Genomic DNA, 18,839 nt, shown 5'->3' on the forward strand with positions numbered 1-18,839 from the left:
CTGCTGTGGAATAAGCGGCAGGGCTTCGTCCCTGCTCGTCCACCAGCGGACATAACCAAACACCCCATCGAGCCAAAGAACCGTGGTTTGCTGTTGCCATTGGAATCCTCAGTACTCCCATTCTTAAAAAAAAAAAAACCAGCGCGGTCTGAGCCAGCTTTGCCCTCCTTTAACAATTCTGACCCTATTCTGTTTCCGTAGCCCAGCCCACCCACCTCACGTAAGCCGGGTTCAATTACCCGGATGCGGAAGTGCTTGCTCTTTTCTCTCTCGGGTGCTGCAGCCGAGAAGTTCAGCATCTCGGTAAGAGGCGTTTGAGATCCGGCGCCATCCGCGGTAAAGCTAGCTTTGGGGAGCCGGTAAGAGGGTGAAGATGGGGCGCGGGGGTCTTGAGGGCCTGTCGGCGGGGGAATTGGGGGAGGGCTTAGCAGAGATCCGGCGGCCAAGACTGTTTAGCGCGCAGCGTCCGAGTAGCCGCTTCTGCCATTTTGATTTCTCTCTTGCAGGTAACTGTCGCCAGAAGCCGTCGCCATGGTGAGTGAAGCGGGAGAAGCGTCCCCCGCACCCCCGGATCTATTTCCGTCACGATTAGGGCGGAGGTCTTGGAGGTATCGCGAGTTAAGGGGAAGGCAGCCGGTTGGAGAGAGACGTCTCTGTTTAATAGGGTTGGGGGGACACGTGTGTTTTGCAGCAAGCATGACTATCATTAATACGGAAGAGGGGACACAGTGTGCATGTCCCGGTACCTGGACAGGTTTGCTGTTGCCCTTTTTGAATAATAATAATAATTAATACAGTAATTTGTTATTTATACCCAGCCCATCTGGCTGCTCTGGGCGGCTTCCAACATAATATTAAAAATACATTAAAACATCAGTCATTAAAAACTTCCCTAAACATTATTGTTGTTTAGTTGTGTCTGACTATTTGTGACCCCATGGACCAGAGCAGAGTCTTCCACTGCCTCCCGCAGTTTGGTCAAACTCGTGCTGGTAGCTTCAAGAACGCTGTCCAACCATCTCGTCCTCTGACATCCCCTTCTCCTTGTGCCCTCCATCTTTCCCAGCATCAGGGTCTTTTCTCTTCTCATGAGGTGGCCAAAGTATTGGCGCCTCAGCTTCACGATCTGTCCTTCCAGTGAGCACTCAGGGCTGATTTCCTGAAGAATGGAGAGGTTTGATCTTCTTGCAGTCCATGGGACTCTCAAGAGTCTCCTCAGCACCATAATTCAAAAGCATCAATTCTTTGGTGATCAGCCTTCTTGATGGTCCAGCTCTCACTTCCATTCCCTAAACATAGAGCCTGGCTTTTAGATAGTGCCCTTTTCAAAGGGCTTTGGAGCCCTTTTGAATGAAACCAAGGGTGCCTCTAGCACCAGTGGCGTAGCGTGGGGAGTGCAGGGGGGGCCGGCCGCACCAGGCGCAACATCTGGGGGTTAGGGGGCACAAATCCACGGGCTAGGGGGCACAAATTACTTGCCTTGCCCCGGGTGCTGACAACCCACACTACGCCACTGTCTAGCACAGCATCTTATTCCTAGCAGTGGCCAGCCGGGTGCCCACCAGCAGGTCTCTGAAGATGTCTTTTTCGGGAGCCTTACTCCTCCCCAGTTCTTCTGCAGGCTTGAAATCGGGAAGACTCTTGAAAAGAAAACAATTTGTATTTGCAGTTCCTCAAATTCTGCACGCTTACAAGCTATCTATTGTGGGCATTTGTTAGAGATGGTTTTAAGTGCCAAAGGAAAAGGTATCTAGGCTGCAGAACTAAGAATTGAAGATACCATATATTTGTGCAAGGCATCCAGCTCATATTTAACATTGTATTTACTTAATTACAGCCTCGCAAAATTGAAGAGATCAAAGATTTTCTATTGACAGCCAGAAGGAAGGATGCAAAATGTAAGTAGCTGTTTATGACTTAACTGTTTTGTCCCTGTTTCTTGATCTTTTCCTGGAGGGTTTTCCTGTCTTAGATACCTTCTTTATTTTGGCTGGTGCTAAAAATGTAGCACAAATTACTTGGAGTTGCATTATTTATTATGAAGTGGCAGCACTGCGCATTCTGCCCTTTACTTTCTACCATTCCCAAGTCTTGTGCAAAGATACTGTTCTTGCCCAAGACTTGGAAATGGTACAGAGGATTAAAGATTAAAGTTACTAGCCTGCAAGAAATAGTGCTATTTTGTTGGACTAGTAGAAAAGGGAGTCTCCCACCCCTTTCTAAGTTGGGCATGGAGAAGGAAGGTTCTCTCCACTGGCAGCTGTTTGGTTTTTATACCAAGCATAGCGGAGGGTTGCAATACTCAATAATAGTATGCTGACCTATATCCATAGGTCTCAGGGTGTTTCACAGGATAAAATTACAACATAAAAACACAAAATACATAATCAAAAGTAAAGCACAAACAGCCCAATAACACCCCCCCAACACATTTTAAAGGGGCATTGGATGACAATCAACCAAAGGCCTGGCTAAAGAGGAGCATTATTGCCTGGTGCCTAAAGGTGTATAATGAAGGCACCAGGCAAACTTCCCTGGGGAGAGCATTCCACAAAACTGCTCCAAGTCCATCATCCTGCTCACTCATATCCATTACTAGATAAGGACTTTAAAATGCAAGGGTCATCTAAACCCTGCAGCTAATATACCTAGTATTTCCCACTATGGGTGTTCCACATATACAAAGAGAGAAGAACATAGGGAGCTTCCCAGTAGCAGGCTGGCTTACTAGCTGCGCTGCAGCTTGCCAAAAGAGGTGATATCTGCATGGTACAAACACACCAGTGGACCAAGTCTGGTGCTCTCACTGGTGCACTTGCAACTTGCCCTCTTCCAGTAAGCTGCACTGCAAACCAAAATACAGTGGTACCTCGGGTTAAGAACTTAATTCGTTCCAAACTGTTCTTAACCTGAGGTACAACTTTAGCTAATGGGGCCTCCCGCACGTTCCCATCCTGAAGCAAAGTTCTTAACCCGAGCTACTACTTCTGGGTTAGCAGAGTCTGTAACCTGAAGCGTCTGTAACCCGAGGTACCACTGTACCAGACAGACTCGTAATATTACTATGTGTAATAATGAGGGTGGGAGAAAAGTTAACATAAATCTGCACCAAGTCAAACATTTTATCTATTGTAGATCTATTGTCATGTCATGAATAATTCAATTCCATGTGCTTTCTGGATAGAATAATTCAAGTTCTAATTCAATACCTAAAATAGAGCATATCTTTGAACTTTTTAGGGACGCAGGTGGCGCTGTGGGTTAAAGCCTCAGCGCCTAGGACTTGCCGATTGAAAGGTCGGCGGTTCGAATCCCTGCGGCGGGGTGCGCTCCCGCTGCTCGGTCCCAGCGCCTGCCAACCTAGCAGTTCGAAAGCACCTCTGGGTGCAAGTAGATAAATAGGGACCGCTTACCAGCGGGAAGGTAAACGGCGTTTCCGTGTGCAGCTCTGGCTCGCCAGAGCAGCGATGTCACGCTGGCCACGTGACCCGGAAGTGTCTCCGGACAGCGCTGGCCCCTGGCCTCTTAAGTGAGATGGGCGCACAACCCCAGAGTCTGTCAAGACTGGCCCATACGGGCAGGGGTACCTTTACCTTTTGAACTTTTTAAAATGTAAAATGATTGGTAATATGAATGAGGGCGTATCTGCTCCATAAAAGCAAATTGTTTTGACATGGCTCCCCTAACCCCCCAGACTTGGAGGTGTTAGCAGGATTTGAAGTATGGTGGATTTGAGGTGCACAGTTCTTTTGAAGAAGAAAATCTAAGGTGTTTTTAAACAACAAACTTTTCTATAACATCATAATTAATAACATTTTTGCATTTTAAAAAATCCCAGTGATATTTGTGGTGAAGCCAATGGCAGTTGAAGTGTCTTTGAACTAGCAATATTTTGAGTTTCTTAAAACAAGCTCTTACAAACAGCTTACAATATAAATTGTTTTTATTTTACCCAATCATACCCATGAATGATTACAGTCTGGATTAACCACTACATGACTAACTGAAGCAAAGGAAGTTAAATTCCAAGTTGTTAATGTGCATAGAAAAAAGTTTTTCTCCTCTAATAATAATTTGAAGATTCAGGACAGGCAAACCAAAATACTTCTTCACACGAGCATAGTTAAACTATGGAATTTGCTCCCACATGAAATCGTGATGGCCACCAACTTTGATGTCCTCAAAAGAAATTTTAGACAAATTTGTGGAGGTTTATCAATGGCGACTAGCCATGATTGTTGTAGTCTTTCTCCCTGTTGGAGGCAGTATGCCTCTGAATAAGAGTTGCTCAGAATCACAAGTAGGGAAATGCTATTGTGCCCAGGTTCTTCTTGAGGGCCTCCCATAGGCATCTGGTTGGCATTGTAAGATCAGGATGCTGGAGTAGATGGGCTATTCGCCTGATTCAGCAGACGCTTCTATTGTTATGCTAGCTAGTTTATCCAAACTAGAGCCTTTAACCTGTGAAGTTTTCCCCAGTAGTAGATAATTGAAGTTCTAAATTATTGTAGCTATTATGGATTCTCTGTATTTCTCCTAATGCTGGCTCTGAAATCATGTGGCCTGATAATATATATAGTTTGCACAGAATTGAGTTTTTAACTGTTCATCTTGGGTAAAAAAAATCAGGAGTAATGTATGCAAAAGTGTTCCATTCTGATGGCATAGCACATTGCTTTGTATTCTGTTAAGCTAATGCTTAGTAGTTCTTTGCTAAATAGCATCAAAATGACTTTCATATCGAGCTTAAAGAACAGCATAATTTTCTAAAGTGTGTGTAACCTCTGGTTTTAAAAGCAGCACTTACAATTACTTGAATTGCGAGCAAAGCAAGAAGGTTGTACAAGTGCCTAATTAACTATGAATGTGCTTCAGTTTTCACACTTCTGAAATTAATGTAAATTGGATTTTTCACTCTTCCGGTGCGCTTTATATACAGCATGGAATTGAAAATAACCCCTCTGGTGTCAGAGTGCATAAGCGTCAGGTAGATAGATAGATATTGCTTGTGAAAGATATGTGAAAATTATAAGCAGTTTGTGCTTTTGGAAGTTTAACGAAACTTGACACCCTAGCCAATTTGCAAGATAGTTTTGGTTAGTATCTTTTGAAGTGAGTGCATTCAAACCCATACAACTTTATGTACCCAAAGAGCCGCTCAGGACACCGAAATCTGATTATAAATGTTCCATGAAGATCATTTCTAGAAAGAAACTTAAATTCACATTATGTCCAACTCGCCAGAATCCAAGCACCTTTATACAATTACTCACACTGGTCTTGCTACCTACTTCTTTGTAATAGATTTGGAGAGCAGAAATAACAAAGCAAAGCTGCATAAGTCTGTAAACATTAATAATTATTATCATTAAGTCAAAACTTAATGGATCAAATAATAGCACTAGTCTGGAATTTGGTTAGCTTTTGTGTATTTTTTATGTACCTGTCTTTTTAGAAAAGCTTTTCCCTGATAAACAAGTTTGTTTCAATATTAATATAGTGAGGGGCAGTGTCGTGTCGGGAGACTACATGCATCGGAACAAAATAAATGGCAAAATCGCACTGAAGTACAGATGTCACTTGCTTGTACTCATTATGGGATAAAGCAGGATTTAATCAAATTGTTTGTCTTTAAAGAAGAGTGTATCATACTAGGCTCTGATTCTGGATAGCCTATTGCTTAATATATTAAGGGTATGTTGCTAACTTCAGTGATATTACATTGTAGCCGTCAAGATCAAGAAGAACAAAGATAACGTGAAGTTCAAGGTCCGTTGCAGCCGGTATCTGTATACGCTGGTCATCACAGACAAGGAAAAGGCTGAAAAACTGAAGCAGTCTCTTCCACCAGGTAATTGAACCATGCAGGAGATTGTTAGTCATGGGAGAAGACTTGGGTGGTGGCAGAGTAGCATCTGGTGCTTCCTGATAGTAACAGAAGGTGGTGGGTATTCTCATGTGTATTATATAAGAAGATCCCCCTTTGAAAGCAACCATGTATGTGACGGCATCCTGTAAAGCAGGGGTCAGGAACCTTTTCTGACCAGCAAGATAGAGATCTCCAACCCTGATGGGGCAAATCTAACAGAGTAGGGCTGCCCACCTGTTAGTCACTATGATGTCAGGTGATGCTGTGCTTTGAAGTCCCAATTATCAGAACTTCAAAGCGCAGCATGGGGCCTGGTCCAGCTCAGCCCCTCCCTGTCTCAAGAACCCTGTTTTGGAGTGTTACGGGTACCGCCAATGTGGAACCCAGTGGTGGCACTTGCACCCATTTGGAAAATTCTGGTACAGCTAGCTAAAGTAACACATTCAAACCCCTTTCCCCCTAACCTGGTGTGAGAGGAGGGTTGAATCATTACTAACTCTGTTTCAGTTGTGCCCTGAATAGCTACGCTTTTTGGTTAACAAATCCACACTTTTCTTTGTGCCGCATTCTTGTACATGTAAAAACAAGCTGTAGTTTGAAGTGTTTGATAGACACGGATTCAAGAGTTGCATCAATTGGGGGCAGGAATTCAAAGTACGGAAAAGGGAACGCCATTCCCTCAGTCGTGCATTCAGCAGGAAGTGTTGGCCTAATAAGGTTGGCTTTTAAAGACTTGTCTAAATGTCACTGGCTTACAAGGAAAACTACTGGACAGAGTAAAGACACTTTGGATATTCAGTGACATTTCATACTAAGCCACAGTAGCAGTTCACGTATGAAAAGCCCTGTGAGTGTTCAGGTCACCTGGTTCACAAGCCTGAAAGTCATGCTTCTTTGCACGCTCAGACCTGCTAATAAGCTTCGGCAGCTTGTATCTGGGATATAGATGAAAACCTCTGAGGGTTTGCCAGCCTGATGAGCAGAAGTAATGAGATCAGAATCTGTCTCTTCAGTTTCTCAGCCTCTTTTTCTCCCTTCTCTTTAGGTTTGGCTGTGAAAGAGCTGAAATGAACCAGTCATGCTTGAAATCTTGGCCGTGGATTGTAATAAAGGACTGAACTGTTCTTTCTTCTTGGTGTCCTCTTTTTTCCAAAGGGAAGCATGGGCAGGCTACTGTTAAAGCAGCATTGTTCCTTAGAGGGGAGCAGCTACCTGTCTTCTGCAGGAACTGTGTGCTCTTCTCGAGAGAGGAGGTGTTGTGATCTTGCTGGTCCCCTCTTCATCAATCTCAAATTGAATCCAAAAAAATAATGGGGTTCTTTCAGTAATCGCTAATAGCTATTCTGGATACCAGTAGAATATATGGCCAAAAGTTTGAAGATTTAACAAGCTGATAAACTTGATACACTGCTCTTTAAAATTCCAGAGTTAAAAGATCTGCAGAAAAACACAAGAACTAGCACCCAAATTCAATATGTTTCACAAAACAGCCCCCAGGATATTTGCAGAATCTCCAGTGTGAAATCCATGGGCTTAATGGAGGAAGAGAGAATGTTCATTGCTAACTTGGGAGTTGGGTTAATTGGGACTGTTCCTTGTACAATCTGACCCTGCTGCTCTCATTACAGCGACAGAGTTGAAGAAACACTCTAATGCGGTTGACATGTTTTATCAAGCATATGGAATAGAAGCATCCTATGTCGATTCTGCTGGAATAAGTAGCATGTGATCCTTGGCATCACATACTGATTCTGATATCACACTCGTATTTCAGTGGTGTCTGCTATCTAAGACTCGCGATCTACCAGGGAGTAAAACATTAAACTCTAGCATGGCTCATTCTAAATGGCCAGAAAGCATAGTGTTACTAAGACCACACTAAGGTTGATGTGGCTGGTTGTTGTTTTTTTAAGAGTTCTAAACGCTAATTTCATTGGCTCCAGTTCCTCTTGCAAGCCCCTTTCAGGCCCCATATCCATTGCACCTGGGAACAGACAAAAGTAGCAGAGCAACAAGTAAATTTTACTTCTGTATAGTAGCCTAGTTTCTGCACACAGTTGTACGCTCCTTTCTATTCTCCATCCAGGCAAAAATGAAGGACATAGCATGGGGAAGATTGCATGACATCCAGGCGGCTAACGGTGGCTGGTTGGTTTGTATACCTCTCCTCATCTGTAAATATCAGGGAGGTGCACAACATAAAACTAAAATGGGAAAACCACAACATACTTAGTAAAAATAAGAACAACCACAACCAAATTTAACAATGGCATCAGATGTCAATTAGCTAAAGGCCTGTTTGAAAAGAAATGTTTTTGCCTAAAAATATATAACGAAGGCTCCAGTGGAACCCTGGGGAGAGCATTCCTCAAAACGGGAGCCACTGCAGAAAAGGCCCCGTCTCAGGTTGCCACCCTCCCAACCTCTCATAGAGGAGGTACAAGAAGGGCCTCGGAGGATGACCTCAGTTCCTGGGCTGCTTCATATGGGGAAAGGCAGTCCTTGTCAGTTCTGAGCCATTTAAGGGCTTCTACGTCAAAACACAGATGTTGCATAGTGCCAAATATAACTTGCAGTAGAGTTTTGGTTTCTGTCTCATCTGCAGATGAGGAACAGAGCAGACCTGTTTTAAGACGGAATTTATCCAAGACTGTCTGAGCTCATTTTGAAAGACCTAGTTAACCCTAGAAGTTGTTAATGGATAAGGACATTAGTGCTCCAGAGCATATGAAAAAAAATGCATTTCCAGCAACTCTGATCTGCAATTTGATGCTAGATCTCTGTTCACCAGGTGTGTGTTCTGAGTCATTGCTAGTGGGGAACCCTTTTCACTCCAGGACATACATTTCCTCTGGGTAATGGGGAGGGGGCTGCATGCCAGGGGCAAAACACTTTGGCCAGACTACACCATGCTTCATCCATGCAAGCAAGATGCCTCAGCACAGTTTAAGGACTCGCTCCAGCAAGGTAAAATCTCTAGAAGGCAGAAAGGAAGGTGAGTGATGGGTATGGCTGGGGCAGGGAAGCATTCTCAGCCAAGAAAAAAAACAAGTAATTGGGCAGTTTATAAAGATCTATTGGAAGAAAAAGAAAACAAGACTACATTTTTTTGGAAGAAATTAGGACACATCTGACTGACTGGTTGCAGTGTTTTCAGCTAAATGAAACATTTTGAAAGGATAAAGGATTCTCCATGGAACTCTAAAGATTAGAAAAAGACAATGCAAATAATACGCTCTCATATGTATAAACTTCTTGACTGGGAAGTCAAGGAGGAAGAAGTGAAATCTGTTATGGTGCAATGGGCTAGAGACGCCAAAACATCCAGATGGAATTAGGAAGAACTTCCTGACAGTAAGAGCTGTTCGACAGTGGAATTTGCTGCCAAGGAGTGTGGTGGAGTCTCCTTCTTTGGAGGTCTTTAAGCAGAGGCTTGACAACCATATGTCAGGAGTGCTCTGATGGTGTTTCCTGCTTGGCAAGGGGTTGGACTCGATGGCCCTTGTGGTCTCTTCCAACTCTATGATTCTATGAATCATGGAAGAGGCTGTGGAGGGAGGACTTTAAATTTACAGCGTGCTACGATTTGAAGGAGAACTGCATGAAGATGCTCTACAGGTGGTATTTAACGCCTGTAAAACTCATTAAAATGTATAAAGCTAAATCAAACATCTGTTGGAGATGTGGGGAGGCGGAAGGCACCATGATCCACATGTGGTGGAACTAAAAAAAAATAGGGATTTTGGGGGAATAATTTGCAATGAACTTTTAAAAAATGTTTAAATGTTTCTTCCCAAAGAAGCCTGAAGGCTTCCTACTAGGTATAATGAATAATGAAATCCCAAAAAGATTAAGGAAAATATTCATCTATGTGACAGTAGCATTTAGTCTTTTGTTATGTTTTTTTAACCAATAAAGCATTTTTTAAAGGAATTCTTCCTTCCAAAAATTGTGTTAAACAAATTATTAGATTTACTGAGAAGCAAAAGAAAATTCCTCATTTACAGCTCTGAATAAGAGGTGACAATAGAATTTAAGGACATTTGTTAAAACTATTGATCAAGGAAGGCTCAAAGTGTCAATTTAAGAAGCATTACATAAAAACCATGCTCCAAGGTATTTGAGAAAAGTTAGGATTTTGCTTGTTACAGGAGAGGCTGTAGATTCTGATAAGATTCCACCTACAGTGGTACCTTGGTTCTCAAACTTAATCCATTCCGGAAGTCTGTTTCAAAACCAAGGCTTGCTTTCCCATAGAAAGTAATGCAAAATGGATGAATCCATTCCAGACTTTTAAAAACAACCCCTAAAACAGCAATTTAACATGAATTTTACTATCTAAGGAGACCATTGATCCATAAAATGAAAGCAATAAACAATGTACTGCAGTCACACAATCAATCAATCAGTAGCTGAACTGGGTTCCACACAGTCACACAAAAAAGAGCTGCGAAAACAAAAACGCAAAATAAATAGCAAAAACAGACAGACCTCAGTGTACCACTCAAAACAGAAGTGTGGCACTCAAATCGGAAGTGTAACACTCAAAACGGAGCACGTTCAGCTTCTGAAAAATGTTCACAAACCGGAACACTTACTTTCGGGTTTGCAGTGTTTGAGTTCCAGCTTGTTTGAGTACCAAGACGTTTGAGAACCAAGGTACCACTGTATAGAATAAGCCTAGTATTCAACCCTTTTTATTCCTCTTACCCACAAATATATGTGTGCAACTTAAAAGTCTTTGTATTGGTCATTTCCAATTGCACTCACCGTTTTTCTCCCTTATTTGGCAAATCCCCCATCAGGCGTAAAATGTTACATGCAAAAGCTGCCAGCCAAGAAACCTCTGTGGTTGGAGAGTGATGGTACCATGTGGCTGAGGTGTGAAAGTTGCTGTTTCTGAAATTGCACAGAGCGAGACACTCATTTTTATTTTTATTTTTTCCAGGCATCTTTACTGAAAGTTTAAAAGTACATAATTATATGTGCACTAAACACGGTGAGACATAAAGAAAAGACAGAAAAAGGGAAACAGCACCCACACTGAAGGGAAAGTAAAGGGGGAGGGGAAAAAAACCCAAAACCATACTAATCAAAGTTGTTACAGTGGTACCTCGGGTTAAGAACTTAATTCATTCTGGAGGTCCATTCTTAACCTGAAACTGTTCTTAACATGAAGCACCACTTTAGCTAATGGGGCCTCCCGCTGCCGCCACGTGATTTCTGTTCTCATCCTGAAGCAAAGTTCTTAACCCAAGGTACTATTTCTGGGTTAGCGTCTGTAACCCAAGGTACCACTGTAATGTACTTCACCAGATCTTAAACCTGTTACAGTATTTGTAAGAATGGATTCCAAATATCATTGAATTTGTCCATGGTGAGTCTGTGTTTATATGCATGTTGTTCATATGTTGTGAGTTTGTATAAGTCTTCAGTCCAGTCGTAGAAGGGAGCCACATTTTTCTTTTTCCAATTCACCAGTAAGTATCAGTCTTTTTGCTGTGGAGAGTCCACTCATATTGTCCTTTTGTAAGATTTCATATGCTGGGTATATAATTCAAAAGGATATTTTGCTCTGTAAATGTAAGCTTTGTTCCGTACAGTTCTGTTGATTGTTTCAGTTACCTTCTGCCAAAAATATTTCAATATAGAACAATAAAAAACATACATTTTTAGAGAGGCACTACCCCTATTGCATCTCCAACAGTTAGATACCTTAAAGGTAAAGGGACCCCTGACCATTAGGTCCAGTCGCGGACAACTCTGGGGTTGTGGCGCTCATCTCGCTTTATTGGCCGAGGGAACCAGCGTACAGCTTCTGGGTCATGTGGCCAGCATGACTAAGCCGCTTCTGGCGAACCAGAGCAGCGCACAAAACGCCGTTTACCTTCCCGCCAGACTGGTACCTATTTATCTACTTGCACTTTGATGTGCTTTCGAACTGCTAGGTTGGCAGGAGCAGGGACCAAGCAACGGGAGCTCACCCCATTGTGGGGATTCAAACCGCTGACCTTCTGATCGGCAAGTCCTAGGCTCTGTGGTTTAACCCACAGCGCCACCCTTTTTTAAACAAACATAGTGGGGTCTAGTATTTTCTAAATATTATTTTTTGTTGTATGAGCTTCAATTTAAGGTCCAGAAACGCCATTGTTATGGCACTTAAAACAGTTTCACACTGTGTGGTCGAAACTGAGATATCTAATTCTTTATTCCATTCCTCTCTCATTACCTGTATATCAAATAGATTTGCTAGTAACAAAGGTGTATATATATTGATGGCCATCTTTTTTGTTGAGTAAGAATTAATCAACTGCTTCAGTATCTCTGGGGCCTCTGAGGTTGTAAAAGCTGCTGATCTGTAGATGGTGGTTAGCAAGTATTTTATCTGGAGTCACCCATTTTTAAGCTTCTCGTGGAAATTCCCCACCAAATATTTACTCACTGGAAGCATATAGCAGCTTTCCCAAAATGGCAGCTACTTGTCTGTAGCTTCAGCCAATACTTTCTGAAGGCCTTCAAATTAGTCACTAATGATTATTTGAACAGATGGCAGATGGGGACTCTATTGATTGCACGAAGAACCAAGTTGGACTATTAAATACAGTACAGTAAACTCACAGTGGATGCTATTCAAAATCGTGCCTTTAGATGGTGCTGTATGTTAAGAAGAAAGTTTGATTTATATCATAGAACCACATACGACCAGAAGGATCATCTAGTTCAGTGTTTCCCCAAATTGGGTCTCCAGCTGTTTTTGGACTACAACTCCCATCAGCTGTTGATAGCAGGAGCTGTATCATGGGATCATAGGAACTGTAGTGTGAGACAATAGATGAAAAGTTGTGTTGGTTATAATGTGTTTTGGGGTGGAATGGGAGAATCAAATTTGCCAAATCACAATGCATGCTTGGGTTTTGCTCGCCTTTTGCTGGATATAGCTGAACATTAACTGCAATGGAAAGCGAGGCAATCTGTGTGAAGCTCTGGCTTAAACTACCGTTCCATATCCCAAAATGGTTCACACTGATATCTAATAATAGACACCTAGCTCTTCCTCTGGCACAAAGCAGGCCTTCCCATTGTGTATTGTTTCACGCTGGGGAAACATTTGCTAGATAACATTTGCTCCAGAGGCTTTTTAATTCGCCTGCAGGAATTAATGCTTATTGTTTCTGTTCTTTGTGCTGCTTGTGGAAATGAAGGAGCAGAAGCAAATTCTGCATGAGAGAAAAGCAAAAGCAGAGTGTGACCCTGGGGTTCACCAGCAGCACATGAGAGATTTTAATCCAAATGTGAACTTTGCCTCTCATTTCCTCTAGAATGGTGCTTTTAAATATAGCTTGATTCACATCATAGAAAACCATCCTCTCCCCCCTTGTGTTTTCCAGTACACTCTGGTATACATAATACTGGTGGGTTTTTTGGGGGGGGTTGCAATAGCCATGAATCTCATTCGCTAACTAGCAGTTAATCATTCCTGTCCACTGAGTGTGGGAACAGCTTTTGTAGGACTGAGCTGCCTTGCAGTGGTAAATGGGTGGTTTCTTAATCATTTCCGAAAGCAGGGTCCCGTTTGCCTCCAGAAATCACAACACCAGATCACCATAGATTGTGAGTGTGTGTGTGTGTGCACGTGTTTGTATTTTTTCCAATTTCGGTTGATTCTCATAAAATCTTATACCTTTCTGAAATTTGACTCCTACCTCCCCCCTGGCTGTAGTTACTGCTACAGGTTGTTAACACACGCTTGGAAGAAATTCTGTTTGCACTTGAGGAATGAATACAAACAGGAAGCGATAATACAGAAACAAAAGACATCGTGCTGCTGAGAAGTCAAACTATTTTTCACAAGCTATCTCAGATGTACAGACGTTGGCTTGGATCCAGACTTGTTCTTGCGTGGGGTGGTAAGAGCTCCTTCCAACCACAGAAAAGTACAGTATCTGATTGAGCAGGGGACTCTGTAGGTGGAAGGGAATTTTCAGAGATTTCACCCTGCAACATCACCTGGTGTTGTGTACATTTGCAGGGTGCTGCGATGGAGGGGGGAAATAGTAAATATAATCAGCCGTCTCAACAGCAGAGGCACTGCATATGTGCCCTTCAGCTCACAAGATATCTGGACCCAAGTTTATGGTGATAAAACCAGGAAGCCCAAATCTTTTGAAACATTTGATGGGGAAGTTCAACATGCTTAGGAAGTTGTCCAGGTATATCATAAATACACACTATTCTTAAGAGAACATCTGGTTTTGCTAGGATAACTCAGGCTGATGGGTCAAGGTAAAGGGACCCCTGACCGTTAGGTCCAGTCGCGGATTACTGGGGTTGCGGCTCTCATCTCGCTTTACTGGCCGAGGGAGCCGACGTACAACTTCTGGGTTATGTAGCCAGCATGACTAAGCCGCTTCTGGTGAACCAGAGCAGTGCATGGAAACACCATTTACCTTCCCACCAGAGCAGTACCTATTTATCTACTTGCACTTTGACGTGCTTTTGAACTGCTAGGTCGGCAGGAGCAGGGACCGAGCCACGGGAGCTCACCCCATCATGGGGATTCGAACTACTGACCTTCTGATCGGCAAGCCCTTGGCTCTGTGGTTTTACCCACAACGCCGCCCACATCCCAATGGATCAATGTAGCCATTACCTTTTCATCACAGATGAAAAGATCTAGGATTCCATGTGGTTGTGTATATAAGGTCTGGAAATTGCCAGTGCTTGGCTAGTTACGTATGGCTTGGCAGGAACACAGTAATAAATAAATGCATTGAAACAGGTGACCTTGTATGGTAGGCTTTTGAAGGCAGCGTAAGTGGTATAAGAAGATTAGTGAAAATAAACAAGTTGATCCTCTGAAGTATGTCTATATCTGTTATAAAAGTACCATCAAGACCATTGGTAGTTTAATAAGGGGCATTTAGTTGTAGCATGAAAACATCTGATGCCTAGTCTTTGAACTAGGGAAAGATTGTTGTTTATTCATGCAAATATCACTTGCGTTTAGCACAATCCTGGAGTTGTCGAGAGGGCCATCTCAATGGCAGTGTGATAATTACCATTCCCTATAAAGAAGCCTGGAGTTGGGAGAGTGTGGAAGATTCATTGCATCAGGCAGGAGGTCATGACATCATGCTGAAAAAGCTTTGGGATTTATACACTCTATTAACCAAAGGCGTAGGAAGCTATAAATACAGCTCACAGCTACTGTGATTCATAGAGGCTACAAAGCCGGATGGGCTATTATGTAGTCTGGCTAATTTCCTGCTGAGCCACTGCTCAATATTTTCCTCCAAATGTAGGTTTTTCAAGAGCTTTTTCACAAATACAGCTTGTTTTAAGGAAGTGTTTAAATGTCAGGTAAAGTTCAATCCTCAAGTGAGCAGTGTGCAGAGATGGAACAGATTGTCACAACATTAGGGGAAAGAAACAAGGGCGGAACTGCGGTCATCACTCAGTGGCAGAGTGTGTCTCTGGCAAGCTGAAAATTCCAAGGTTCAATTTCCAGCATCTCTAGGTAGAGTTGAGACATCCTTTGTCTGAAATCCTGGAGAGCTGTTGCTAAGTGTAGATAACATTGAACTTGATGGACCAGTGGTCTGACCCACTTAAGACAGGCAGTTCTTTCTGTGATGTTGGAGGGGGAAGCATGTGGCAAGGTTGTGAAGCAATGCTTTCCCTCCTTAAGACTGGGTGAAGGATCAGGTATGGCCGCAACTGGGTCTGAGATGATGTCAGAAGAAGCAAATGGTTGTTAAAATACTGGAAGCATTTTATTGGGATGGGGGCAAAAGCATTTATTTGTATTAAACGTTATATACACACAACACACACACATTAGACAAAACATCAAAGCCTTAAACTGTGCAGTCACTATACAGTGGTACCTCGGGTTAAGAACTTAATTCGTTCCGGAGGTCCGTTCTTAACCTGAAGCATCACTTTAGCTAATGGGGCCTCCTGCTGCCACCACGCCGCTGGAGCACGATTTCTGTTCTCATCCTGAAGCAAAGTTCTTAACCCGAGGTTCTATTTCTGGGTTAGCAGAGCCTGTAACCTGAAGCGTATGTAACCTGAAGTGTATGTAACCTGAGGTACCACTGTATATGTACTGAAGTCTTATATTTTAAAAGGAGTCGAATCTTATTATTTTTAAGTGAACTAAAATGTGTGATTCCACAGCTTACTTCTAAAACAGCAGAACTTGTAGTACCATCCAACATCATAAGTGCTCTAGGTACATATTTTCAGTTTTCCCTTTGCACTTTATATAATAGATGAGCACTGCATTCCACAAGTGTGTTTTAACAAATATAAAAACAGAAACCAATATTGTTATAGACTAGTAAAAGGTAAAGGGGCCCCTGACCATTAGGTCCAGTCTGGGGTTGCACGGCTCATCTCGCTTTACTGGCCGAGGGAGCGAGCCAGCTTTTGGTCGGCAGACATCTTCTGGGTCATGTGGCCAGCATGACTAAGCCGCTTCTGGCAAACCAGAGCAGCGCACGGGAACGCCACTTACCTTCCCGCTGGAGCAGTACCTATTTATCTTCTTGCACTTTGACATGCTTTCGAACTGCTAGGTTGACAGGAGCAGGGACCCAACAACGGCAGCTCACCCGTCACAGGGATTCGAACCGCTGACCTTCTGATCGGCAAGCCCTAGGCTCTGTGGTTTAGTCCACAGCGCCACCCACGTCCTATGGACTAGTATCTCCAGGCAAATGTTCTGTGTTGGAAATCCAAGAAAATCAAATAATTGAGAATTTGCTTTGTTCTTTTTCTGGTATCTACTGGAAGGTCTTACTAGTTTTGCTGCAGTCGATTAATGCAGCTACCCTCTAGAATCGGTGAGAAGAGTAACTAAAGATGGTTTTCTGCAGGCAGTATTCCCCAGAGATGGACATTTTGTGTTCTAGGATGATTCAGAGAGAGAACATGTATCCCTCTGCCCAAGAATTTGTGCTGCTAGAAAGTTTAAAATGGCTCTTCTCCCTTTCCTTTGACTAGCAGCTCAGATCTGATTTAATTAACTTTTTTTCTTATTGATTTGCTAGGGGGCCTGCCCATTTCTGCACTACATTGATAAAAATGTCGATTCACAATATGTAGCCCAAGGTCTCGCTAACTCCCAAGAGAATTCCAAAGGCTGGCAAGATGATCTGAGATCATTAGGTAAGTGCTGTATATGGCAAAGGGCTAAGTGAGATCTAGGGTAGACGCTGCTTTCTCTTCCGCGGCAGCCTCCTCCAAATGTCAGAAAGAGGATTTCTACAGGGAAGAAAATGGTGCTGAAATAAGCTGAGCTAGCACTGCTGCATTCCTTAAATAACAGCTGCTATTTGGGGTTTGTATGATTTTCCCATCCATTGTTTCTGCTGATGCTGAGATCTTGAAGTGAGGTGGAGTTAGTCATTGCAGAAGCTGGGTTTAATCTATGTCATTTCCTCAAACTCCATCCCTCCATGCCTCTCATTCAGATATTTAAAAACTGCTGTCACACTGATGTTTGAGGATAATTGGCCCTGCCAGATTTCCATGGAACTGACAAAGCTCAAGTTCTGGTAATGGGTAACACTACCCTTCCCATGTTGCTGCTGATCTGTCGCTTCCTGAAAGCATGGACATGGTCGTGAATGGAAAGCATGAAACAAAACAACTTTGCCACATGGCTGTCCCTATGCACTTTCTTCCCACTTCCTGAGTTAACCTAGTAAAGTCAAAAAGGCAGCATGCTTTGGCATGCCTGAGAGGGTCTGATGAACGGTCTGGGTCACAAGGCTTGCTTCTCTACCGGCATTAAATAAGTTATAAAAATAAGGTTTATTGATCCTTCTCTATAACACAGGATATCCCTCCCACCACATGAAAGTGTGTAGACAACTGAGGCACTACAACTCCCATATAGACTTTAATGCATATATTGATGGTATTATAAAAGTAATACTGGCAATAATCCAGAGGCCAGTTAGGGTTGGGTTAATAAGAAGTGAGGGAGAGGTTTTTTTATGAAAGTATGCATTAAATCGCACCCATGTGTTTCAAGTCCTGCACAGAAGGCTAAAGGTGGGGATAACTGTCATGTAGACACTACCATTCAATGAATACATGAACGAAGAGTTGCATGTGGCTGGGTTGCAGGGGTTGGGGGGTTGGTTGGTGTAGAGACAGGGATCAGAATGGCCATTACCATCTTGCACTGATTGGATCTCTGAACAGAAATTGCGTGCGTGTAGGTTTCCTGTACATGATCCGTCCCCTGCAGAATGCACCCAGTGCTTGACTTTGTGAGGTTTATGCTTTACAGTGGTACCTCGGGTTACAGACGCTTCAGGTTACAGACTCCGCTAACCCAGAAAAAGTACCTCGGGTTCAGGATGAGAACAGAAATCAGGCTCCGGCGGTGCGGCGGCAGCGGGAGGCCCCATTAGCTAAAGTGGTACCTCAGGTTAAGAACAGTTTCAGGTTAAGAATGGACCTCCAGAACAAATTAAATTCTTAACCCGAGGTACCACTGTATTTTTTAAAAAATGGGAAGAGAAACTGCAAATTAGTACTTTTGCGACATAGCAGGCAGTAGTATGTCAAAGTAGTGATTTTATGTAAGTTAGGAAGCAGTTAGCCTCTGTTAAGTTAAGCAATCCCTAGGCCGATTCAGAACTTCCTCATTACCAACTGAGAAACGACAGAATTCCTATTTGTGGTCATAAGACGTGTTTCAAATGCAGGCGTTGGGACCTTGAATGTCTCTCTTCTTGGAACGGTTTCTACCAATGTTGCTGGTGACCAATGTTTTAGTTGGTTAGTTTTAGTTGTGGCTAGTAGCGTTTGATAGCCTCATCCTCCTATGAATTTGTCCCATCTTTAATTAAAACCACCCAAATTGGTGGCTGTCGCTACATTTAGTGAGGGCAAAATCCATGCTTTGTTGTGTGAAGAAGCCTCTTGTCTATCCTGAATCTTCCAGCTT

General features: G+C 42.9%; 1 protein-coding gene across 2 annotated transcripts; it reads left to right on the forward strand.

The window, feature by feature from the left end:
- Positions 1–201: 201 nt before the first annotated feature.
- RPL38 (ribosomal protein L38) lies at positions 202–6,993 on the forward strand. 2 transcript variants are annotated; one of them, XM_081899970.1, is made up of 5 exons: positions 202–303; positions 507–534; positions 1,838–1,898; positions 5,729–5,851; positions 6,915–6,993. In XM_081899970.1, exons 2-5 carry the CDS (start codon positions 532–534, stop codon positions 6,938–6,940), a joined length of 213 nt encoding a protein of 70 aa, XP_081756096.1. In that variant the 5' UTR covers positions 202–303; positions 507–531; the 3' UTR covers positions 6,941–6,993. The 2 variants fall into 2 exon arrangements, with proteins under 2 accessions (XP_081756096.1, XP_081756097.1); XM_081899971.1 differs by having other exon boundaries at positions 245–359.
- The last annotated feature ends 11,846 nt before the right edge of the window (positions 6,994–18,839 follow it).

Source organism: Podarcis melisellensis, assembly GCF_964234715.1.
Source record: "Podarcis melisellensis genome assembly, chromosome: 2".
NCBI classification, from domain to species: domain Eukaryota; kingdom Metazoa; phylum Chordata; class Lepidosauria; order Squamata; family Lacertidae; genus Podarcis; species Podarcis melisellensis.

Excerpts from the sequence above, each read along its gene's own strand:
- RPL38 (XM_081899970.1), top strand. Across the intron at positions 1,899-5,728 it reads CAGAAGGAAGGATGCAAAAT|CCGTCAAGATCAAGAAGAAC; the intron begins GTAAGTAGCTGT and ends ATTACATTGTAG. Across the intron at positions 5,852-6,914 it reads GAAGCAGTCTCTTCCACCAG|GTTTGGCTGTGAAAGAGCTG; the intron begins GTAATTGAACCA and ends CCTTCTCTTTAG.